The sequence below is a fragment of the Phocoena phocoena genome, chromosome 13 (genome assembly GCF_963924675.1).
Source record: "Phocoena phocoena chromosome 13, mPhoPho1.1, whole genome shotgun sequence".
Classification (NCBI taxonomy): Eukaryota; Metazoa; Chordata; class Mammalia; order Artiodactyla; family Phocoenidae; genus Phocoena; species Phocoena phocoena.
The window spans coordinates 61,266,806-61,293,432 of NC_089231.1; the positions used below are offsets into that span (position 1 = coordinate 61,266,806).

General features: G+C 43.2%; 1 protein-coding gene across 3 annotated transcripts in view; it reads right to left on the reverse strand.

Moving 5' to 3' along the window:
* Positions 1–26,627, reverse strand: part of PIEZO2 (piezo type mechanosensitive ion channel component 2) — a 330,798-nt gene that overhangs the window by 34,122 nt on the left and 270,049 nt on the right. For 2 of the 3 annotated variants that reach the window (XM_065889383.1, XM_065889382.1), the window contains 8 exons: positions 23,682–23,771; positions 21,454–21,575; positions 20,328–20,399; positions 16,059–16,165; positions 11,056–11,170; positions 6,001–6,060; positions 2,046–2,212; positions 687–853 (listed from right to left, as the gene is read on the reverse strand). In XM_065889383.1, coding sequence (XP_065745455.1) covers positions 687–853; positions 2,046–2,212; positions 6,001–6,060; positions 11,056–11,170; positions 16,059–16,165; positions 20,328–20,399; positions 21,454–21,575; positions 23,682–23,771 — 900 coding nt within the window. Of the gene's footprint in view, positions 1–686; positions 854–2,045; positions 2,213–6,000; positions 6,061–11,055; positions 11,171–14,714; positions 14,814–16,058; positions 16,166–20,327; positions 20,400–21,453; positions 21,576–23,681; positions 23,772–26,627 lie in introns of all 3 variants that reach the window. The other variant, XM_065889381.1, reaches the window with a different exon arrangement.

Here is a 26,627-nt window from a genome sequence, read left to right on the forward strand (position 1 = left end):
ATAAAAAAATGTGTAATTATGTGTGGTTTCCCCCTTTGGGAAATCGTCTATAGCCTCATGAAATTTCAGAAGAGGCTCATGTCTCTGTCAAATGGGGATGATAACAGTACATCTCGAAGGGTCTTTTAAGGATAAAGTGAAGAAACCCATGCACAGTGTTTAGTGCAGCCCCAGGTGAAGGGTCAGCGCAGGTGCCTGTGTGAAGTAAGCCTGTGACCACACAATGCGGAAGATGGGGGCAGACAGAACCACTTCTCAAGTTTCTAAAATTACGAACCATAAAGTAACGTTTCCGAAAGGAAAAGGATCAAGGATGGCAATAGATAGTAGAAGATTCTAGAACAGAAGATTCTTTCTGGAGCAGCATTTTAAAGGCGTTAAAGAGGCAGCTCTCGATACAATTTGTCATTTTGTGATGTGGAAGGCTCGTCCATCTGACTTGACTCCAGCTTGGAAATCCCAGTCCTGTGGCTGTGACTCATACAGCTCCTGCTAATAATTATTACTGATTCCTGCTTCTATCTGCCCGGTCCAGGGACAGGCAATGTTCTGCTTGGCTGTGGCCACAGAGACAGCCCGGAATGGCTGGGCACCCCGCATGGTTCTGATCAATCTGCACCTCACCCATCATTTCTCACCTCTGTTACCTTGTCAAAAGCAACACCATCGTGGAGCACGTGACGTACCTGGAGATGCTGTCGTGGGAATCTAAGCTGTCCATCCTATGGGCTGTCTGTATACCTGCGGTGGCGCCAGGACGGTCATCAATGGTGTCCAGTCCCGACTCTCTGGAAAGGTTCATGATGTGGTTCTGATAGTACATGTGGATGCTCTCCCGGGTCGGGACGTTGCCCTGCAGAGAAGGAGACATTGTCACGGTCCTCACGAAGCACTAGGCCTGTGCAGCTGCCTGGCACTGCTCAATACGGACAACCCTCCACCATCATGCACACCTTGAATAGGATGAAAAGCCAGGCTAGTCAAGCTGGGGATCGACATTAACTCATTGAATTAATGGTGCCCGATGTGACTGGGTCATGCTGAACAGAAACCCGTTCTCATTTATGGGTGAAGATGGTCAAATGTACAAACTTTCTGTTATAAAATAAATAAATCCTGGGGATGCAATGGACAGCATGGGGACTATAGTTAACAATACTGTATTGCATATTGGAAAGTTACTAAGAGAATAGATCTTCAAAGTCCTCATCACAAGAAAAAAAATTTATAACAAGGTGTGGTGATGGAGGCTAACTAGACTTTCTGTGGTGATCATTTCACAATATATACAAATACTAAATTATTATGTTGTAAACCTGAAATTAATATGTTATATGTCACTTACATCTCCAAAACTAAAATTAAAATATTGAAAAAGAAAGCCCTTCTTTTTTTTTTTTTTTTTTTTTTTTTTTGAGGTATACGGGCCTCTCACTGTTGTGGCCTCTCCCGTCGCAGAGCGCAGGCTCCGGACGCGCAGGTTCAGCAGCCATGGCTCACGGGCCCAGCCGCTCCGCGGCACGTGGGATCCTCCCGGACCAGGGCGCGAACCCGTGTCCCCTGCATCGGCAGGCGGACTCTCAACCACTGCGCCACCAGGGAAGCCTGAAAGCCCTTCTTATATGTAGATAATTTTGCTAAGTCAGAGTAACTTTTCCAGCAATGAACGATTGTTTTCAAATGTAATCTGTAAACCATCTATGGCTGTATTTTGTGGCTCTGCATATATCCTCATTTTCCCTATGAGAAGTTTCGCATCAAACTTGCCAGACTATACAACATGCCCCTTTATGAGACACGACAGAGCCCACGCAGCTGCAAACGGTGGTGATGGGAGGGGACAGAAAGGACCCACTGGCCGAGATCCCGGGACTGTGTGAGTGTGTGTGTGTGGCGTCTGATTATTTTCATTCTGAGCATGGAACGGACTTAAATATACAAAAAAGCAAAGGGGTTATGTAAAGACTGTCTAGAGAGAACGGATTTTGTCTGAGCCTACTTGGGGCTCTGTATACTGACTTTCAGAATCATGCCAGTAGTGCTACCTTTTTAATCTCTCTGGTCAGCATGCACCTCTCGATCCTCAGGACGGTGGAGATGTCGATGTGCTCCCTGGAGATGGAGTTCAGCCACGTTGTGAAACTGTCCACGGTCGCCAGAAACAGGACCCAGGTGAACTTCAGAATATTAAATATCCTCTTGATGATATTATCTAGGAGGAAGAAGAGAACACGATTTCAAGGGACGTCGTGCCCTCAGCCGCGGTGCTGTGTTTGGTATTTTACCAAAGGCAGCCCTGGTTTTGCCCTCGTCCCCAACATGGAGTGACAGGGGCGTCGTGGGGACCGCAGGCTAGGAAGCCGTGGGCGGACCTTTCCACACCTGCTGCGGAAGCACCAAAACCAAACGCGGATAGAGTTTTTTTTAAATAAATTCCAGGGACTTAATGTTTTGTTTTTTTTTTTGAAGATGTTGGGGGTAGCAGTTTATTAATTAATTTATTTATTTTTGCTGTGTTGGGTCTTCATTTCTGTGTGAGGGCTTTCTCTAGTTGTGGCAAACGGGGGCCACTCTTCATCGTGGTGCGTGGGCCTTATCACTATCGCGGCTTCTCGTTGCAGAGCACAGGCTCCAGACGTGCAGGGTCAGTAGTTGTGGCTCACGGGCCTAGTTGCTCCGCGGCATGTGGGATCCTCCCAGACCTGGGCTTGAACCCGTGTCCCCTGCATTAGCAGGCAGATTCTCAACCACCGCACCACCAGGGAAGCCCGCGGATAGAGTTTTTAACCTTGGGTCAAAGCATCAGTCAGAATAGGTCTGTATGCAGTTAACAGGTTTGATTAGAAGTAGAGATTGTGCTCAAAGATATTTGTTACTGACGCAGGGACAGAAACAGTCTGTATCTATCCAGGTAACTGGGTCCTTTAACACTTTTCCTGTATGTTTCTTCTTTTCTTAAGTAACAATTGTCGTGGGAAACAATTCTGTTGGTTCAGAAGACTCTGATGCTTCTCACTGCAGCTGGATTGCAGTTAAACCACCTCAAAGGTATTTTGTAGGGAATTCAGTCCACACACTAAGAGTCTATCTAAACCACTGACTTATCTTGTCCATATGTATTTAATGACATCAAGCTGTGCTAACTACAAAATTTTCCCCGGGGGTTGTGGGTGGGGGTCAGTCCTCTCCTAAACACAGGAGCCCCGAGATTCCCGATGACCCTGGGCTGCCTTTCTCATCTCAGCTGTGACTGGGGACCCACCTGGGAGGCCGCGTGTGACAAGCTCCACTCGGGGTCCCACCGTGTCCCTGATGTCGTGCCTCTCCGGCACCCCCGGAATTCAATGTGAACTCTGGGTCACGGCTGTGACATAACTTATTTTAGGTCAGAATCAAAATAAAAGAGGGAAGATCCCATATTAACTGTCTGTCTTACTCATTGCTTCCCGTAAATCAGTGCTTCTTCAACTGGTATACAAGGAACGCTTCAAGACACATCACCAAATCACCATCCATGTGTACATTTTTGTACTTTGGCTTTTTAAAAAATTAGTTTTATTAGCTATTTCAAACACTGACTGCAATAAAGGGAATACTTAGTGAACAGGACAATGAATTAAGAATTGCCTTATTGTTTAAAAAAAAAAATCAAAGCACCACCACCAAGACCGTCAATAAGAAAAACAACCTGTATCCTTCGCTCTTCCTCTCACCAGAAAAAGGAAATCAGATTCAAGTGTCATAGTAGGATCGTAATGAATTTATGATTAATGATGATAGTTTGGAATGGTTGTAGTTTAAGGTCACTAATACAGCAGGTAGAAAAAGACAAAATTCTCTGACATAAGCTTTTCTGTGCGGGGGGCGGGGGTCATTTTCTGGATGGGGCCGTACAGTACACATTTCCAGCTTTGCAGCCTTGCTGTCTCTGGTCATCTCGGCTGTGCTGGTGTGAAAGCAGCTGTAGACAGTGGGTGGATCGTTTATCAATGGGCAAGCCTGGGTTACCAAACTTTAATGACGGACACTGACCCTTGAATCCCATAGATTTCATATGTCATTAAATACTCTTCTTCTTTTGATTTTTTTCCAGCCATGAAACATGGTAAAAGTCATTCTTAGCTAACAAGCCACAGAAGAACAGGTGGCAGGTGGGATTTAGCTCAGAAGTGGTAGAGTCTTGCAACCTCTAGCCCAGGTGTAGGGCCCACCCCTGGTCACTGTCCTCTCTCTACTTTAGAGACTGAAACATGAACCAGGGTTTGACTTTGTCATGGAAAAAAATTATTTGTGCATTTGGGTGGCCTAGGAGAAAGGCAGAACTTCTCTCAGGTGAAATTTTGCTCTTTTCAAAGGAAATCCATCCAAGGGAAGCTTAGCTAGAGTGTGGGCTCCGCACATGGTCCAGGTGGGTCAGGGAGACACAAGGAAGCGGTAGACGGTGCTACCTGCTGAGGTCACAGGAACCTTGGAGCTGCTAGCTGGGACTCTGGAAAAGGAGCTGGGGGAACCATGTAGTGAGAAGGGGCCTTGAGCCTCCGGGTCAAGCAGGCCCAGAGAAACCAGCCAAGAGAGCCCCACCTGGCAGCTACTGACTGCCCACAGCCTCTTCGTGTAGACATCAAAGGCAAGTTCGACCCCTGGAGGCTGAAGGACTAAACTTGATGAACTTTAGCAGCATCTTAATATTTTTGACGACCTATTTTTTTTTCATATATTCACAATTATTTTGTTAGAAGCTGTGAAGATAAGCCTAATTATTTTGCGGTTTTGCTTATGGTGTTACTATGTTGGAGCCCTGTGTAACGTAACGTGCACTTTACCCACTGGGGTGATCATAGACTCACATGGGAAATTAGGATCCTTATTCTTGTTTATTTTTTAACCATAGAGGCCGGAGGGCATAGTTGTTAAGAGCACAGACTCTGGATTCTGAGTCCTTGGATCCAAATCCCAACTCTACCCAAGTGGTTGTGTAGATTTGGAGAAGTGGGCCAATTTTTCTCTGCCTCAGTTTCTTCTTGGTTAAATGGGGAAGAGGGTTTTGAGGGGGTTGAACAAGTCGATGCGTGTAAAGCTCATGGAAAAGTGCCTGGCAAAGGAGCTGTGCCGTGCAAAGCGTGATAAAGCTTTGCAGCAATAAAGGGGTATGTGGTCCCACAGACACATGAGCCGGTTACCTGGACGTGGAGGCCAGGTTCAAGGATTGTGCCTCCGAGGGCTTGGAGAGCATTCAGGAAGCCTCATTTCGTGTCAGCAGATGGCATCCTTGGATGTATTTGTGTCCAGAGCGAAAGAGCCTGAAAACCTTGCCTGCTGCTAAGTGATGCTTACAGGAATGCCAGCCCCATGAGAGACGAAGCCGCGTCTGTGGAGCCAAGAGGCATCTGGGTTCACTGCATTTGGAGGCTTTTGTTTCTCCTCTTTTTTTTCCTGATGGAGAAATCTTCCTCCCAATCGTGGACTCCGTGAAGCCCAGACGGCACCGTGACCGGGCTAGGAGTTAGAAGACACCGGTTCTGTCCCCCACTGTGTGGAGTCCTGAGGAAACGCAGTGGGGTTTGGTTTTCTTCCCTAAGACGAGGAGGTTGGCCCAAGCCTGGAGGCCCGCTCAGTTCCGCAGTTACTTACTTCTCACTTCACTCCTTTTCCTTGTACTTTAAATTAATTGTCAATATTTTTTGTGCCTCTACTCTGATGGCTTCCCTGGGACATTTACAAGTTGCTCTCCAAACTCCCTTTCATAGGTACTTGGATAAAGGAATTTACAAGCCAACTCTAATCCAACATTTCATCCCACAGTGCAAAGGTCAGGTCTACTTTTTGGAGTCCCTTTGCAATTTCACTAGAGATGAGATTTCAAGGGACACTGATGATTAAGTCACAGTCCAGCAAAAGGGTTTAATTCATTGTTTTCAGGCAGCCTTCCATTACATACTATCTGGGCAAGAAACAAATTCCAATCTCGCCCCCCGCCGACGGGAGCCTTTATTTTGTTACCTGGTCCATCAGACTTCTTCTTGATCGGTTCATCCTCCCGGTCTTCCCACTCCACAGGACCTGCCAAGATTGTTCGAGAAACACGGGTTACGTCCTTTTAGGGTAAATTAATGCCAACACTACTCTTCTGGATTCAGAGGAATTTTATAATGAAATCTAGGACATTCTGCCGATTTGAAGAGCTCCTGGGGAAAAGTCATAAGAATTCTGAGCTTTCAGATTCTCTTCACTCCACTCCAGAATGAGAATCATGGAACTGGGGGTGGGTAAACTACAGTCCTCTGGCCAAATCTTTCCTGCTTCCTGTTGTTAAATGGCCTGTGAGTTCAACTATTTTTAATAGTTGAAAAAAGTCTGAAGAACAGTAATATTTTGTGCATATGAAAATTACATGAAATTCAAATTTTACTGGAACACAGCTACACCCATTTGTGGACATACCGTCCAAGGCTGCTCTCATCCCAAGATGGCAGGGTTGAGTTGCAGCAGGAGTTTACAGCCTGCAAAACTTACAATATTTACCATCCGGCCCTTTACAGAAAAAGTGTGCTGACTCCTGTTACACACTGTGAAGTTGTAATTTTGAACACCTTGGGGTAATGTTATAAATTTTAGTGGGTCACCCTTAAAATGAGATCACAGAGTTTCATTTTATTTCTTAGCCTCTTCTTTTTTTTTTTTTTTTTATTATTATTTTTTTTTTTTTGCGGTACGCGGGCTTCTCTCTGTTGTGGCCTCTCCCGTTGCGGAGCACAGGCTCCGGACGCGCAGGCTCAGTGGCCATGGCTCACGGGCCCAGCCGCTCCGCGGCATGTGGGATCTTCCCGGACCGGGGCACGAACCCGCGTCCCCTACATCGGCAGGCGGACTCTCAACCACTGCGCCACCAGGGAAGCCCTAGCCTCTTCTTTTAAGGCTGAGGTTGTCAGATATAGCAAATGAGAATATAGGACACCCGGTTAAATTTAAATTTAAGATAAATAACACTTTTTTTTTTGTTTTGTTTTGTTTTTTTGCGGTACGCGGGCCTCTTGCTGTTGTGGCCTCTCCCGTTGTGGAGCACAGGCTCCGGACGCGCAGGCTCAGCGGCCATGGCTCACGGGCCCAGCCGCTCCGCGGCATGTGGGATCCCCCCGGACCGGGGCACAAACCCGCGTCCCCTACATCGGCAGGCGGACTCTCAACCACTGCGCCACCAGGGAAGCCCCCACACATCATTTTTTAGTGTAAGTAAATGCCATGCAATATGTCCAAATTATACTGAAGCTTAAAGATTATTTGTTGTTTTTCTAAAAAATTCAACTAGAACCGGGGTTCATGTATTTTATCTGGTAACTCTATGAAAGACGATTCACAACCTGAGTCCAGTTAATCTTCCCAAACTTATTTTCTACTGTGCTCTTTTCTGCTGCTCTGTTTCACATCCCGTCTTCACTAGCTAAGCTGACCTGCTCTTTAGTTTTCATACATGAACTTGCTTTCTTCTGCCAGGCTCTGCTCAAAGACTATCTTTTGCACGAAGTACTGTATTCCTTTGCACTCTGGGTCACAAGTCACCTTTTGTCCCCTGGTCCCACACTATTCTATGTATGCTTATTTTTTAAATGAAACCTTGCAGTTTCTATGTCAACAGGGATTTTTTCCCCCTATATTTGTGTTCCCTACTGGTTAAGGTGGAGGGGTCTGGAGCCAGGACACCTGCTATGAATTCCAGACCCACCACTCACTGGCTGGCTGTAACCAGGGCAGGTTCCTTCACTCTTTGGGACCTCACATCCCCAAGTGTAGGGCAGGGAGTGAGGGGAGAGTGAGTTATTGCACAGAAAGCACAAAGGCAGCTGGCACTCTGGAAGGACAGATGCTGCTTGTTTCATCTGCCGACAAAGAAGGGATGATCCCTTGTATCAAGAAGGTGCTGAATAAATATTTATTAAAGAAATAAACATTGATTTCTGTCCCTATATCTTTGAATTATTGCTGTCCTAGATTTGTAGGTAAACGATGGTGCATATACACATGAAATAATCTTCATGATACAGACTAATGAGATATTAGCAAGGTGACTAAAGATTTTTTAGAATTGGCCCAATAATTTTGGAAGAACAAATATCTGAGAATAGCAAATACAATTTTGAAAAAAGGAGCATAGTGAGGGAAGTTTGCAACTCTAAATATTAAAACTAACTCTAGCTACTGGACTCAAAAATATAAGACAGTGGCCCACATCTAGACAGTAGGATAGTGGATCAGAATACAGAGTCCAGAAACATACCTAAGAGCCATACCACAAATGGGAGCTTAATATTGAGAAAAGGAGCATTTAACTTCGATAGAAAAAGGAAGACATTACCGAACAGGTTTAGCATAATAGAGCTCTACTTCACAGAATAATAAAAAATTCAAAAGGTGAGTAAAATTAAGAGGAAATATAAGAAAACATTTGCATAAAATTGGAGGGGAAGACTTCCTTAAACAAGATGAAAACATAGAAACTGCAAAAAGAAATTCGGACCTATTTGACATCACAAAAAATTAAACATTGCTTAGAAAATATATACCATAAACTAAATCAAAAGATGAGCACTGGATTGGAAAAAAGATACTTGTAACACATAAAAAAGGATAATATCCCTAACATATAAATATTTCCTAAATTAATAAAGACAAACAACCCAATAGAATGATAGCATGGAACATGATAAACATTTTAAATCTCAGATTTGAAAGTAAAAAATACCAAGAAAATATGAAATAAAAAATGCTCAATCTCATTAGTTAGGAAAATTCAAATGAAAATAAAAGCCGTTTGTCATCCTTGAGAAAGACACACAATAAAAAGAGTAATAATAGCCTATGGGATGAGGCTACAGGGCAATAGACACTCCTGCACCTTATACATAGGAGTGTAAATTTCTAAAACCTCTTGGGAAAATATTTATTAAATAAAAAAGCACCCGCTTTAACCCAGAAATCCCACTTTTGATCATCTATTTTGTGGAAAGTGTGTGTTCTTCCTGACTTTTTGCCATGCATTTAAATACACACACACACGACTATATGTGAACTTCTGTGCAAGGACATCTATGACAGCATTCTTAATTGTGGCAAGATCTGGAAGCAAACCTTACGTCCATTAGTGATGGAAGAGTTGGATAATTATGCATATCCATATTATAGAACATTTTGCAGCTGTTAAAAAAGGATGATATAGTTTTATAAATGCTTAATTGGAGACGTGTTCATGATACATTGCTGATGAACGCACAGGAGAATTTGGACGGCATGGACTCATTTTTGAAACAAAGGAAACACTGCCTGCACATCACAGGAAAGGGGCGGAAGAGAGCACAACCAATGCAAGGATTTGGTGCCTTAGGGTAGCTTTCAAGGCCAGACTGTGCATCCACTTCTTTATTGCTTGACTTGCTACATTGCCTGTGTCTTAATTTTGCCTTTTTTAAACCAATAAACTAAACTAAAATAAAAGCTACCAGGAGGTAGCAGCGACCAGAGTGGTCAAAAAAGGAGAACGGCTTTGCAATTAGAGCTCCATTAGAAATTCTGTTTTCCTTTTCTTTTCTTTTTTGAATACATTTTAAATTTCACAAAGAATCTATATATACATTTTCTTTGTAAAGAACTAAAATATAACGAGGCTAAAGTTCCCTTGAATCCTACCCCTTAATCTCAGTCTCTCCCCACCCTCTGCCAGAGGTCACCACTGTAATTAACTTGCTAAGTATTCTTCCTGATCTTCCTCTGGCATTTACACACGACTATATGTACCCGTTAAAAATGCAAAATATTGTCTGGAGGCACTCTGGTTTCCTTTGTTTCATAAACGGTTTCATGATGTGCATGCCAGTCTGCAACAGAATGCTTTTCGTTTAACAGTACGTCAGGAATTGTTCTCCAAGTCAGTTCAAAGTAGCCCATATCATTTCTTCAATTGCCAAGTCGTATGCCATAATACATTGGTAACATAATCTACTTGATTCTTCTTCTTTATGTGGGCATTCGGGATGTTTCCCAAGTTTTGTTGGTTATAAATAATGTTTGATGAGTATTCTTAGACACGTGTGCTTGTGCTCATGTGAAAATATTGGTTCAAGTTAAGCCATACACCTGGAGGTGGGACAGATCTCTGGTAGGAGACACACATTTAAAATTTTCATGGATACTGACGTCTGCTCTTCAAAGTGGATATGCTGCTTCAGAACACCACAAATATGTATGCTCCCGCTAGCAAACAGTGATACTATCAAATGTTTAGGTTCTTGCCAATCCAATAGGTTAATAAAACAGTGTGTCAAAATATTTAGTTTGTGTTTCTTGTACTGCTACTGAAATTGAGCTCCTTTTGGCCATTTCTATTTTCTGATCTCGAATTGTTTTTCACATCCGTTCATTCATTGGGTTGAATTTTTCTTTTACTGATTTTTAGAAGTTCTTAATATATCCGGGACACTAGTCTTTAGTCTGATATATAATGAAAATATTTTTCCTGATTGCCCCACTTGCTCTTTAACTTTGCTTTTGGTGTGTTTTACTGTCGTTTGGAATTCTTTTCCCCCTTAGAGATGTGTTCCTATCATATGTTTTCAAACGAATCAGTATAATGTTGAATATGGCACTGGTGGCTATGTTCCATTCTGATTCCTGACTACACTTTAATTGTGCTTTCCCTTTTTTTCTTGATCAAATTTCCATAAGTTCATCTTTATCATTCGTTTTTTCCAAGAACAGCTTTTCACTTAATGATCAGGTTGTGTCTTATATTTCTTTTCTATGACTTAATATCCACCTAAAAATTATTATTTTCCTTCTACTTTCTTTAGGTTTATTTTGCTTCTCTCTCTCTTCTCACTTTATAAAATGCACCTTAACTTAAATTCATGTTTTACTTTATTCCAAGACCTGAGTAATTAAGGGTAAGTAAAACTCTTTGCACTCTTTAGAAGTCAAGAACTTCATTCCTCCCAAGCTTGTCCTTTGCGGTTCCTCATTTGTGTTCAAGGTCACAGAAGCAGGGGTGCTGCCGCATTCATCACTTACCGTCCCCAGATCCTTTTCTCCTTCTTTTCTGTTCTTCTCTTGCAGATCTTTTCTTCTCTTTGCGCCTCTGTCGGAGTGCTGTTTTAGGGTCAGTAATCCAGGCTTGATAAACAAACTGAAGGGAGAAAGCGCCATTATTTTCTGGATTTTTAATAAGCTGAATTAAAAGAAAAGGGACCAATACCAAGCTTCCTGACCTTCAGAATCTTTTTTTTCTCTGAACACAAAGTAAACTTCTCTTTCACATATCCCTCAATACACTGAGCTGACCTGTGCTATTTCCATTATCATGAGATAAAATGTGAAAACAGATGTTGTAGGCATATATTTTGTTCGGTATCAGACAATCATGAAATACTTTGGGTCTACAAACCACCATTTCTCCCACATCCCCACATCCCACCCCCATTTGTGATACTTAGTTCCTGATCCTATTGCATTATACACGCTAGGAACAAGCTGGAAGCCTGGCGAAGTGTCATTCGTTTTCTCCCGGCACAAATAAACTTTGAGTTAAACCCAAAACATCTTTTGTCCATTTACTTTGGGGAAATACTTTTGCATGTTTGATACTCTCTCTTCTTCTTTCTGTTTTTTTTTCCTTTGGCCGTGCCACTCGGCTTGCAGGATCTTAGTTCCCCAACCAGGGATCGAACCTGTGTCCCCTGCAGTGGAAGCATGGAGCCATAACCACTGGACCACCAGGGAATTCCCAATACTCTCTCTTGTGAATAACAGCTACTACCAGTAACTCGAGAAAGGGCTTTGTAGATTGATTAGCATTTGGAGAGGAAAAATAATGTGATACGAAGTTTAAGGGGTTATTCCAGAATGGTACAGAAGGAAAACTGGGGTGCCTCTGGTTGCCTTCGGTCATTTTCGTTCAATAGCTAAAAACAGTTGCATTAATATAGTACAACCAATAACCGTAACAGAGCAATTGTGAACAGCCCGCCCGCCAGCAGTATCCCAAGTCATGCAGAAGGAACAGAAAGAAAACCCTGATAGGCAAAGTCAGCCATCCACAACCTCGAAGCCGAGCAGCATGCTCTGCGTGCACCCACACACACCTGGTCTCAGGGAAGCTGGGTTTTCTATTATGAAGATAGAGTTAAAGGAGGGTTTCCTGGGGGCGCCTGAAAACCCAGACACTTTCATTTTATTCTATATTATTTTCAGATCTCTGAAATCTTTGAAAAACAGAGTATAAGCAAACCACTGGCATTGTAAAAATAAAGAGGGATTCAAATTTTCCATACATGGAAATGTAAAGGTCATGGGTTACTAAGACAGAACATTTCCTTTTTCTTCACAGGTAGAAATCTGAATCTTACGAGCAATTCACACACATGTAAGATCTGTACAGTTTCTGAATAAGAAACACAGGAGGCTAAAAATTATCCTATTTTATGCCAAAAACATATTTTGGAAAGTGAGAAGAACTGGAATTTGAAGGAGAAGCACCAAAAAAAGGAATTTACAGTCGATGTTTATTGAGCGTGTTAATTGGGAATTCTATTAAGAGTATCTCTGAGGTTTAGGATGTTAATAGGCAAACTTGCTTTGGCAAAATATTGATTTTTAAAAAAACTCTGAACTGCTAAACTCGAGAAATTTTCAGGCTTAACAGATACATATGGTGACATTTCCTTAAAAAAAGTGTTATTATGATACTGGTTTTAGATAAAGCAAGAATGCCAAAGTAGAAAATAAGAAAGTGACTCAGGATTTGTGAATGTATTAGGTGCACAAGTCTTTTGCTCTGAAGAAAAATGAAGCCTCTGGGAGGGAGGGTGGGAGGGAAGGAGAGAGCAGGGTGGGTTCAGGACAGAACTGAAGGAATCTTGTAGAAACGGCTCGGGCCACTCAGATGTTGCCTTATTGGAAAGGCATTCCTGGTGCTACATGTGGTCCTTAAATGATTGATCCTGTGGGTGCTTTCTCATTGAGATGAGAGTTTGGAGCATGCAAATAAGGGGAAAGGAGGGACGGAGAGACTATTATGACAAGTCCTCATTTGTAGGTAAATGATCTCTATGTCGATGTTTGGAAATACAAATATTTTACAGTTCCAGGAACATCGGACAGAGGATCAGGCCAACTGTTTCAGGAAAAAGTTGATAATGAAGGAGGAAGAGGAAACATCCCAATTCTTACAGAGTTGAGACACTAAGTTTCGTTCTGAAACATCTCAGTTCTGAAGTCACAGAGGTAACTATCACCCACTGTCATGGTGTCTCTGGAGAACAGACACACACACACTGATGCTAAGGAGAAAAACACATGAAAATGTGCATAAATGACGTCCGGCTTCTCCGGCTGCTACTGCCACTGGCCCAACTTCATCTCAGACCCTCCCCTGAGTGACTTCACTGTAAATGTTAGGGAAATGGGATTCCTTTGACCGAAAACTTCTTATGCAAAATACATTTAATTTTTGAAACAGGAGAGAACTTTATGGAAGTGTAGATCTTTAACTGAAATTGGTTGGTTTCTAAAATGTTCTTTAATTCAGTTGTGATCCAGACCTTTCTTTTTGTTGCCAGTAACAAAATTTTTTTGTTTTTACAGTAAGATGGGGGATAATCACATTGCAGTCTTCCATATAAATTCTTAAATATGAATGAAGAGACTCACAGTGCCGTCATAAAAGGGGAGAGGAAAAGAAACCCAGGGAAGTGGCAACAGGGAATATTAAACTACAAGTCAGAATCCTGGCATTTTAAAAAGGGAAGGAGCCCAGAGGTCGAGATCCTGCTACTCAAGGCAAACCAGCATTTACACTTCACCTGGGAGCTTGAGAAAAACACAGAATTTCAGGTCCCACTGGACCTGCTGAATCTAAATAACCTGCACTTAAATAAGACCCCCAGGTGAAAGGCGAGAAGCAAAGGTCTCCCTCGCTATCTAAACCCGGGAGGAACATTTTATTAGTTCAAGTGCTTACTCCAGATTAAGGCAGGAGAAATGGCTTTCTATAAAGTACAAGAATAGCGATTCATTGTTTATGATTTCCAGTAACTTAGTGACCCCAGCATAGGTAGCCGGATACTTTCTGTTGTGCAGTGGGTGAATTAACAAATAACTGTAACAGTTTTTTCAGCAGCATCCCTGACGACACGGAGTGTGGCGGCTGCATAGACCATCCACGCAGCTCAGCCCAGTGAAGAGAGATGCTGAACGCAGGGCAGAAGATGCCAGAAGAGTCCAGTTTAGGAAGATGGAGGCTTAAAGGGGAGCCAGAAAGGAGATGGAGCAAAATGAGTCTTTTATTACTGATTCCTAATTTTACCAGCTTTCTGAGAAAAATGATCATACTTTGACACATCATATCTGATGCATGCAACCAGATGTGACCTTTTAACACGAGATGTGACTTAGGCGAAACTACGAGAAGGGGAGAAATTAGATCTGTATCTGCATTTTCTCTTTCTATTTTTTTAATCGGCTCTGATGTCCACCGAAAAACACATAATAAGAAATTTGTCTTCTCAGAACAGTTTTTGGAAAAGTTTGCCCAATATTTTAAATTCTTCTAATTCCTTCATCATACGATGTATAGAACAGGGAAAACACAGATGTGGAGCAATGGGATCTGCTCGTCTAAAGGTCTACAGAGCGGAGGGCCACACACCACACATCAGTAAAACATCAAATACCTTTGCAGCTCTGATTAAATACTGAAGAATAGTTTTGGGAAGTTTAATGACAGACTTTGGCAAGGCTAAAATGGCTGACGCAAACTTCCCAATAGCTCTCTACAAAGAAGGACAAAGCAAGAGTAATTAGTAGAAAAAAACCAAAAACTGATCATTTAATATATGACATTGGTATGAGTTTGTCTCTATAATTACATCGACTAAGTTAAAACGTGCTCATCACTGAATGTAGAATCAAATATACCCTGCTTGTAGGTCAGGAATAAAGAAAATAGCCTATCGTTCATGTAATCTGTAAAAATGGTGAATATGGTCATGTTCTCTCCTCTGCTGCATGATGAGTGATGGTTAGAAGAAAACTCGTTGGAATAAAAATAAACAAGTCAAGTTATTAGTATTCGATAAGCCAGCTACAGACATGCACACAGACACTGTCATCAAGAAACACACACAGGAGGCAATGGGGCCGGTGACAAAGCCTCAAAGCAAGGTGTCCCGGTGAATAATTTCGTTCTTCAATTTCACTGGGAAGACAGGGGTGGAGATAACCTGCCAGCTTGGGAAGACCTGGCCAGCAAGCTGACAATGGCCTTCTCATGGACATATCATGAGCCTGGATGGATGTCCTTCTGTGTGCCCTGTAGTCTAATAAATGGGAAAGAAGAGTCCGAGGCACGCTCCTTTGTAACAGAAATCTATACCAAGTTTTCATCCCATAGGTAACTCTACTGACAAACCCACAACTCTAAAAAGCACTATACATTCACTGGATACACGATACTAGGCTGGTGAGTCATATCACCAAGAATGATACAGCAGGCTCCGAAAAAGACAGGCAGTTAAGCTGAGGACGTCAAAACTGGGCTGGAGGTTTTCATGATTTCAATACATTCTAAAATCTTTAGCAATACAAACGGAACCGATTTTCAAAATTTGAAGTAACACTGAAATGACCGTTTATTTTCACAACAAAGCAGGGATTTTATTTTCATGGTCAACTATTTCACCTATGGAACGAGAAGTCCACTCAAACAGTTCAAAGCAATGCCAGCAAAAGAAAGTTCACCCAAGGAAGCCTTATTTTTGACGGAGCATCAGATTTTTTTATGCAAATGAACGAAGCCCTGGCTGGACCAGTGCTCTCGCAGGAACTCTTGCAGTAATGATGGCAACCCTGACAGCAAGCAGCAGGATGGGACACACTACTTCAGATGTAAATCAGACGCTTCTGGGAGCTACAACACGTGAACACGGCAGAAGAAATCTAGGCCTGCAATCAAGGTCTGTCAAAAAGAAAAACTCTTCAACTAGCAAAGACCATGATTCCCTCATCCCCGTAATTACCTGGAAAGCTGACCTTCGTGGAGGCTCTTCATCCTCCTTTTTTAATTCTTCCTCTTCCTCCTCTTCACTGTCCGTTTCAAACAAATAGTAATCTCCACTCCTGACCACTAAGCAAAACAAAATATTTACTTATTTCTTGGAAGAGATATGAGATAACTGGGGGCGTATGAATGAAATGCCCCCAAAGACACACATGTTGTCCTTCAAAGGACCACAGCAAGAGACGCTGGTGGGGTGGAGGAAACAGGAGATGAGGGGGTGCTATGTGGTCTGCAGAGCACCAGGCCTCGTCCAGGCCTCCGAGGAGACCTGGCCGCTGCTGCATTCATCTGGCGTTTTCTTCCTTTTTCATAGCAAATTTTACACAGATGTACCAGATCAACTCTGCAGCAACCGCTTTTGTTACCAAGATGGCCAAAGGCCTGAAAACTATTATCGTGTCACAATTCAGCACTTTGGGGTCCTTAGGCAAGGCCGAAGTGAAGCAGAGGCTTTGCTGTTGTCTGAATGGGTCCAAACTGCTGTAGCAAAGCTAATCAGGATGATTCAGGAGCAAGAATCAGTGTCACCAGCCTTCTCCTTCACTTTATACTGTGCAGACATGGGGCCGTAACACAGATGGCAAGACATTTGAAAGAGTTTTTTTAAAAAATCACACATTGTCATGAATGGGCAGGTAACATCAAAAAAAGAGCACCACCACCACACTCTGGCTGTTTCTATGCCTAGAATGGGACAGATGGAGGTCCGGCAGACAGGGTCCACACAGTTTAGTGCTGTGAGGCTTCCGGTCAACCAGGAGCCCTCAGTCACTTACTGAAATTTGAGGAGAGCTGTGCCGACCATAAGACCCAAAGCACAAACAGTATGGACCGTCCTTGCCTTGCCTGACATTGTCCCTACCAGGACATACTGCTGTCTTAAGCACGGGAGCAGAGAGAGCTGAAATGTTCACAGAGTTAAAGAAGTTTGAGAATGGAATCTTTATCAATTTGATCATTACTTTATCAGAGAAAAGAGACCCAGCATGTGCATTTCTGATGCTACAAGAACTGTACCATCATTGCAGGAAAACATATTCATATTTTCAAGTTCTATTTGTGTTTTCAAATGCTGAGGTGTCTTTCGGATGACATCACGTGCTGTCTTTATTTATCTTTTGGACTCCTCCGTTGTAAGGTCGTGGGGAACCTTGGCTTGTTGAAAACTAGTTGCTTGAATATCACTAAACACAACAGTGAATAGTTTTGCCCAGATTTCAGACAAATCTGAAGCCTCTGTCGTGAAGATGCAGTGTGAATGAATCTGGCCTTATATCCTTGAACAGAAACACTGTAATTTGTTATTTTTATTTTGAAGAAAGAACCAGGCCCAGAGGACCGGGCCTAAGCCTGAGGAAATAAACGCAATTCAAACTAAGGCAAGAATAAGCAAGAACAAACCAAAGTCACAGCGTTCTGTTGGACAGTGAGGGTGACCGTGAAAGTAATGCTTCAGATAGGCTCAGAGATTTGAGGGGAAGTCACGTGGACTTGACGTCACGTGGTCATTTGGTAAAAACCAAGATTTCCAATGTTGAACATTTTACCCTCATTATAGCCTCTAAAATCAACAATAGCTTTAATTGTATTCAATCATACCTTCGATAACTTTTTTTTTCATGTGGATACTGAGTCCAAACGTTTTTCATCACAGTCATAACACTGATTTTTATTATTTGAAAAATGTTGCCAATTTGTATGTGACAAGTACAATTAACACATCGAAAAAAAGAAGGAAGTATTTTAAAAGTCTCCAATTCCTTTATAAATTGTTACTGAAATAAAACTAGGAAAACAGAGAATATTTTCTGAAGTTCTATCTGCTAATAACAAGTAGAGAAGCTCTTATGTATATGTTTCTGGGTTCTGATAGCTATCCTGCCCCAGCCTGGGTCCATCTATGTACCACGAATGCTGATGCTGACGGCTGAGTGTGAAAATGACTTTTAAAATCCCACCACCTGTATCCCAAAGGAACTTGGCCCTTTATTTCAGATATTTGACAATGAAGTGACGCTTGGCACTGACTTAGGCTGTACAGAATTGACACGGAGACCCACTACACGAGGATGGAAGGTATCATTGAACAGCAATGATGCTATGGTTTGTGTACACATAGATATGGAACCGAGAGGGTGTCCCCTACAGACCATGTCAAGCATCTCAGATGCTTACCCATAATATGAACAACGTAACAGCATTATTACGTCGTCAATGGGTTTACACAAGGGCACTCCAAAGACACTTATTCTTACACTTGCCACCTCTAAGGAATATTTAAAAGCCCAGCGACTCAAGAGAGATCAGAAAAAGGGCTTTCAATAAAGTGCTTCCAGGCAAGTTCTGGAAATCGTCACAGTCTACAAAATAAACCTCATGTCAATTCCTTTCCTTTCCTCACCAGCTTGTAAAAAGGAATATGTTTTGTAGAAAAATTTTAACGCCACGGTCAGACTCTGATTCCAAACTATGAGTGGCACACATCGCAGCATTATTGCACTGGAAGTCTTGTAACAGGCACAGGTAGTGTAATACCAGCCTTCAAGAACTTGATATAATGAGGGTGAAATGAATCAGAAAATCTAAAGTCAATAACCTTCAGAAGAAGTTCTTTCAAAGGTAACCAACTCATAAGGTGATGATCAAAGACCATATCCAATTCCTTCCAAAATGCAATGTTTACATGAGCAAAGGAAAGAACCACAACGATTGCAGTAGGAATGTAACCCTGGACGAAAGGACAAAACGTCAGTATGACACCATTTTGAAATGGATAGGTCTCTCTAAATTAGCAAAGGGCCCTTTAAAACAGAAAGATCGGCACAGTTTACTTGTGACTTGATAGAGATTGGCACACAGCATCGGCACTACGAGACTGTTAGCATGACTGACACGCCAGTGGACCATACGAGTCACACGGAATTTCAACTTGAATCTTTGTCTTTGAGCAGCAAATAAAGTGAAACTCTTTAGAACTCATGGATTTTTTTTTTATACCATAATGCCAAAATTCAATATTTGGGATTACATTTGATTACATCCAGGTGTCCTGAGCAAATTTTGAATATCACTTCCTCAAATGGGCTTGCTGACTTTAGGAAATTATTTCTTGGATGAAAGGCCAACACCAGATCTAAATGACAGTAAGAATGAGGTGAGGGAAAGGATTCTGATCTCTGTGATTTTCTAGTGATTCTGAATATGACCCTGCTGATGTCACGGACCTTGGTGATATTACTTGTATGATTACGTTAGCTACAGTAATCGAGACATAATATAAGACGCAAACGGCTGAAGACATTTTGAGTACTTTGCAAGATAATGAATAATTATTCAATATTCTAACAAATTCAAGGAGGGCCAGATTGAAATGGATCATTCCATTAGAATACCATCGCCAATAGTGAGTGCTGTGTCCTTTGCCAAGCGGAGCAGATAAAGCCACTGAGTTCCACGATTCCTCATCCATTTTTTTTTTTTCTTGTGATCAGCGGGGTAATGCTCCAATTCTGTGTGGCTGTGAAGCTCTGCTTTTCCAAAACCATCTTCTGACTTTGCTCTGAATTGGTCCTGGCTGAGCTGCGGGTGCCTCTGAGGCCAGCCACATGTTGGGCACTGAATTTAGAGTGTAGTTTTAGAGCTGTTTTGAAACTGGGAAGGAGGCAGCGTGAGAAAGTAAATGTGTTTTAAGGTGTCCTCATCTTTATGTTTAATAAATTGCCCAGAAATTTTACATGCAAATGGAATCAAAGCTCTGGGAATGGGGCGGGGTGGGGGGAGGGCATTGGTGCTGGTTGGCATTCACGTCAAGTACCTTACAAAGAGGGTCACGGACACTCCGAATATAGCGGTTCTCCTTAAAGCAGAGTCCCAGGAAAAGCTGAAACTCATTTTTAAGAAGGGTTTTCAGCCATGAAACAAATACATCTCAGCAGAACTCTGGACCTCAGAATTGGATAACACAGTAATTAATCCCTCTTCCCTTTCTGAGCCTGTAAGTGGTACTTGGGAGCATGTAAGCCACAGGGTAATCAGCTGATTGCTCTGGACGACTCCATCTGTCAGGCTCAGAGACCCACAGAGATCACATTTCCTACCCTCTGACCCCCTATCAAGTCACAAGCGTCAAACCATGCATGGGACGCACAGGTCATGGGGACGCCTGAATTCTGGTCAAGGATATAAGGGTTAGAATCGATGAAATTGTAAGAGGATCAAGAAAACCTACTGGAAGCGTGATCAACCCAAGGCCGCCACCACTGCTTTTTTTTGCCCTTGGCTTTCTGTTTGTCTGCTTCTCCTAAAATAAAATATGTCCAAATATTAATTCTTAGAAAGTGAGAAAACAAACTTTGAAAACCACGCTTTAACAACTCAATTGTCAAAATCTAGACAAGTTGCAAAAGTACATCAGAAGTCAGGAAAAGAAACTCTACTGAATCTGAAAAGTTTACATGGGTCAGCAGCCGGTTTCACAAGGTAAATACTCAGTATTCTATTAACGTAACGCCACGCTTTCACTTTCTCTCTAGGAATTGAGGGCATATGAAGAAATATAATAATGAAGGGGTTATCTGTCAAAGATGCATCTCACAGTAAATTTTCCATGGAATTAACAGAAAAGAAGCATCACCCAAATATTATAGAACAATTTAGTGGCAAATAATTTGTTAAAATGCATAATTCCAATAACCAGAAATTTCTCTTGTGATCATTTTAATGCATGGCTGGAAAAATATAAATTTACTGTTGATAAATAGATATTATGCACTGGCAGAATACCATGCATTGTTTCTCCATTCCCTTCAAACAGAAAACCACCACGCAAACATCTTTAAAAAGAGCTTTTAAACTTAATTGGATATAACAAATCTATAATTAGATATAATAAATATGTATTTCATCTTAAGTTTCATTGGAACAGACCATAATTGAATGACATCTTAACTGCTATTATTCAGAGACCTACATATTTAATTTTTGTATAAAATTTATAGAAATCAAAGGCAACAGGAGACTGCATAGCTTAAATATCTTCCCTAAAGGAACAAATGAAGCAAACTCATCCTATTTTCTTCAGAATCACACGTCTGTGAAACGGAAGCTAGGTTATATTAAAGTCGTCTTGCTGAACTGGGGGATACTTGTAAAGTCATAGACTCATTAAATATGTACTTTATGAAACAAACAAACACATCCCACTCACAATGGGAACATAAAACTTGCTGAGTTAAAAAGATACATTGATAAAACTGGCAGAAGGAAAAGTAACATTATTTCACAGCCCTACCCAATATCATGCTTTTACTCAACATCAAGGTACTCTGGGCTAAGAAGGAAATGTTTCAACATACTTTCATCATCCTCTTCAGAGAGTTTTTGGATGTCCTGGCCTTCCCCTGACTCCTGAGTCAAGCTCAGCATCCTCTCCTTACCCTTTTTGTATTTCTGTTGCCTGGCCTTGATGCGATCCATCCTGTACAACAAAACAGCAGCAGCAATGCCAAGAACACACCCATAGTTACCTGTACACTTTTATGCAAACAGCTAAAATCATGGACAAAGTGGTCAACATTTGGGACTTGTGGATGCTTACTTATTAGCGACACGTCTCCTTGGTTTTTTTTTTTTTTATACCCATGTTATTTTGCACTACACAGGTGCTAGCTCAATCATATGATCAATAGTAATTATGCTAAATACTTTAAGTCCACTTATACCTTGTACCAAAGCCATTCTGAATACAGCAAATTATGAAGTATAAATCCTTTATTCTCCCAGGTTTTGCATTATCTTTTTAGATACTGTCTGCCTCACATAGTTGTCGTGAAGGTCAGGTGAAAAGATGTATGCGCGTGAGAACTGTTTTGTAAATAGGAAGTTGCTCCTCAAATGTTCTCGAGTATTCTATCAGACCCTACGACTCTTTTCCATGTCAAATCTAATCTCTTACTGGATCTGGAAAAATGCTGAATTGCAGCTTTTTGTCTGTTTATTCAGGAAGTCTATTCAGAAACCGCAATGCTGAGCTTTTTCTCCCACATCTGCCCTCGTGAAAGGTTTCATTTCTTAATTTAGTTTCTTAAAATTCTGAATGTACTGCCCAAGTTTTTAAACTGATTTAAGTGACATTTCTGTTTTGGGCAGCTTAAATAATATTTGTCTTTTGCAATGATCACTGCCTTCGTTCTTTTTTATTCTGACCTCTCACTTGAGAGGATGCATTCTTAAACAAATGGAAAAATCCAGTGACGTGAATTATAGTAACAGGTCTCACTTACGGGAAATTCGGAACACATTCTACATGTGGGTTCAAATTTGTTATTTCTCTACACCTGATTTAGATAGCTAGAAACAACAATGGTAATAGTTATACCATACTGTATTTTCATTATATATAGTTTTACATAACTCATATCTTTGATTGTGAAAATAACCATGCCATGGGATAGTGTAATTTTTACTGGCAAATATTTTTGCACAGGGAAAGAAGCTGGAAAAATGAGGTCAGGATGGAATTAAGTAGTCCTAGCAAACCAGGGAATTTTCCTGGTGGGCTGACAGAGTATCTCCATTTCCTTAGAGAAAGTGGCTAGGTTTTGAATTCTATGGCCATCAGCTGTTAAACCTGGCCCCAAACACGTGAGGCACTAGCAATCCTCAGAGGTTCCACTTACTGCTAGAAATTTCACTCTAAGAGAATAATTATTTTCAGTGGGCTAATTAAAAAAAGAAAGAAAGAAAGAATTCTCAGATCTCCTGTGTGGAGTCAGTCCATTGCTTGAGTTCTCCAGAATGGTGTGGTGGGAAAGGAGGCCTTGAACTGGATACAGGGAAATTCGGGGTGTATTTCTAGTACTGCCTCTGGTTAGTTGTGGATTTTTTTTTTTTTTTTATCCAGTATGCGGGCCTCTCACTGGTGTGGCCTCTTCCGTTGCGGAGCATAGGCTCTGGACGCGCAGGCTCAGTGGCCATGGCTCACGGGCCTAGCTGCTCCGCGGCATGTGGGATCTTCCCGGACCGGGGCACGAACCCGTGTCCCCTGCATCGGCAGGTGGACCCTCAACCACTGCGCCACCAGGAAAGCCCTAGTTGTGGATTTTAAGTCATCTATTACATGGGTCATCAGTTTCTTCCCAAACAGACTGGATTACATTATCTCTAAAGATCCTTCCAAAGTGAGAACTCTGTATTTGTTCACTTAACCCACAGATATGATGGACTTCAAGTAAGTATTACTGGGAACGACCTGGTCTCATTCACTGTTTAATCTTTACCAATACTCAGGTAGAACTGTGAGTCCTGATTTAAAAATGGAAACTGGAATTCAGAGAATTCGACAGACCTGCCCAAGGCTCCAGAGTAAGCATCTGAACTAGGACCGCCCATGGCGGCCCCCTTCCCCCCACCCCTATGCTCTCCTCCTTTGGACCATTTCCATTTCAGTCAACACCCAGAGCAAACACCTGGGCAGTTGTGAAAGTTACCACAAATGGATTCCTCAGGGCTTGGGGCTCCCTGGGAGCTGAGAGCTGGCAGAATGGGACCAGGCAAACCCCAAATAAAAGGAAAGCATCCTTACTGCCTCTTAAGCTGGTCCATGGACTTTTTCTCTTCCTCAATTCTTGCCTTTACAGCCTTTACAATCGTGGCCTGGAAAAGTTCAGCCCCCCTAAAAGAAAAGTCAGAAACATGAAACAAATGAGCATTTTTATCGGTGTTACCCACCTTCCCCTGACAACGGTTACTAAGGGCTAGAAAACATTTCTTTGGGGGCAGCTGCCTGGCTGGGAGTGGGAGTCCCTTCCCTGTGGATGGACACGCACCGCCTCCTGCCTCCCCTGGGGGGAGGGGCTGCTCACAACCCTGCGGATAAGAGAAAAGAAAACGGTGTGTGTTTTCTGAGACTGTCAAGGCCTCTTCAAGCCTCTTAAAGCCTGTGCCCCTGACCTGCCCTCATTATGGTTGTCCCATGAGGGGACATTTAAGGAGGGTTGAGTTCAGGTTCATTTTCTACTCAGTAAGCAGGAAAGGGCGTGGAGCAAGCTGGGGCTTCGTGAAGGGAAATGCAATGGGATGGGCCGTCCAGCCCCTTCCCTTTGATTCTCTTCCTCCTGTCCTTCCATTCCCTTCTGTTCCTTCTCACTTTTCAAGCCACTTCCAGGTCCCCTAGAGCTCATCAACTTCTCCATATCCTCAGCTCTGTCCCATTGGGGTCCATCCCATCAGCCTGGCAAATCCCGTCTGCGGGAGCCCGTTGGGATGCCGGTCTCGTGCTGCCTGATGACGGGGCGTCAGCGGTGCAGGAATGCAGGGCTGGGCAGAGGATCTGGTGAACTACCCCCTCCCCCATGCCACGGAAATTCTGCTTTTCTACAGCGGCTGTTTCAAGCTCCTTACACTTTCCTCAAACTAGAATTCCGTCAAGGGCTTTTCAATCCTGGCAGACGACCCAGCTGCTTGCTTTCCAGAGAGAACAAAGTCACGAGGCAATGATTCTCAGCCTCCTGCCACCCACCCCAGATGGCCTTTCCTGCGGTGACGTGGAGAAGGTGACAGCCCATGCCAATGGCCAGCGCCTCCCCATCCGCAGCCTGAGGGGCCCTGGCCTTCCCTCTCGGCCCCTCTTCTTGCATCTCTGCCCTGCATCCTGCCCACAGGCATGCAAACATGCTCAGGTCTGCTAATCTTAGAAAAAGAACCACGCACACCACACGGGTTTCTACGCACGGCCTTGCATCACTGTCCCTGCAGTCAAATATCCTGCAGGCACCATCCCCAAGCCGTCACCTCAACCTGAACTTGCTGGTGTTTGGCTCTGACCCCACCTGTCGAGGTCACTGATTTCAGCGTTCAGCCTTGTCTCTGCGTATCTTGTATACTGAATTTCCGCTCTGAAGCCGCTGTCCTCGGGCCCACACTCTCCTACTGGCTCAGACTCCCCACCCATCTCTGAGGCGTGACTGCTGCCCAGGGTCCTTGTCTCACCTCCACATTCTCTCCGGGCAGCTCCAACCACTCCACTGCCCCAACACCGCCTGCGTATCGATGACCCTCAAGTCTCCTCACATCTCCAGACCCGTCCACTCAGCTGCCCGAGGGCTTCCCGACGGGTTGTGTGTGTTTCACAAGCTCATGAGACCCACAGCTCCACAGTCGGAGCCCATCTCCGCTCCTGGCTGAGAGCTCCTCAGACCCTCTACCTTTGGGGCTGTCCCCCCACCACCTGTTGAGGCCAGAATCCTGGGCACAGTGCCCTCCTCTCTTCCCTTCCCATCACCACCTCCCTGCCAACCAATCGATTTCCATCTGGGCCAGTTTCACCTCTGAACCATCTTAATTTATCCCTTCCTGGTCCCGGCCATCATCTCCATCCTGGATCACCAGAGCAGCCACCTACCTGGTCCCTTCGCCTATGGTCCTGCTTGGACCCCATCTGTCCTGCAGCCCACTGAAAAGCAAGTGCAGCCACTTCTAAAGTCATAAACGTGGTTCTAAGGCCCCTGATAGTCTCAGCTTCCCGCAGCTTATTTCTCTCCACTTGAGTCTTCATCTTCACATGTCTGTGTGCCAGCCACTCCGATCCCCCGGTAACCTCCCTCGGCTGTCTCCCTCCTGCACCTTCCTCCTCTCACTCCTGTTCATCCCTCAGGCTGTAGCTTGGAATGGAGGCTGCCTTGGTCCTGCCCCGCGGCTGGTTGCACACCTGCCTACAATCCCCAGGTTCCCGAATGCCTCCTGCATCACGTGCGTCCCACCACCTGCAGCGGCTTGTGGACGGGTCTATCTCCCTGCCCGTCTGCAGGCTCTAGGAGGGCACGCATGGCAAGCATCCACCTCCTCATAACAGAGCAGGTGGCAAACGAGCGAATGAATGAATGTCTAGTCTAGTCTTTGGAAGTTCACTGTGAGTTCACTGCTTATTAAGACATGGTTGTGTTTTGACAAGCATGAGCTGTACTCTGACCAAAGCCACCAGTTTCTACAACAGGAGGATTATGCTTTGTGAATAATTGTGACAACTTTGAGAAAAAGATGCTGGCTTACTATTATGTCCTGAGTGTCTAAGGACCGAATTTTAGGGGAAGGTGAGAAAGATGCATTTGCTAGCAAAAGGACCGGCTGCTACATACAAGTAAATAAGGTTACTATTGGGATGAGACATTATTATGTTCTGCTCTGAAAATGATGTCCTGGGCATTAGGAAAACAACTGTAATGGTAAATTACTGTCCCTAAATGAAGTCAGCGTCCATCTACATGGTGAGGGCTGAGGGTGCGGCAAGGCTCCTCGGATTAAATGTAGGTGCCCGAAGGGTAAGCTGGGATGACGTGAGACAGTGGCATAGACACATATACACTACCAAATGTAAAACAGCTAGCTAGGGTGAAGCAGCCGCACAGCACAGGGAGATCAGCTCGGTGCTTTGTGACCACCTAGACGGGTGGGATGGGGGTGGGGAGAGGGGGAGGCAAGAAGGAGGAGACATGGGGATATATGTATATGTACAGCTGATTCACTTTGTTAT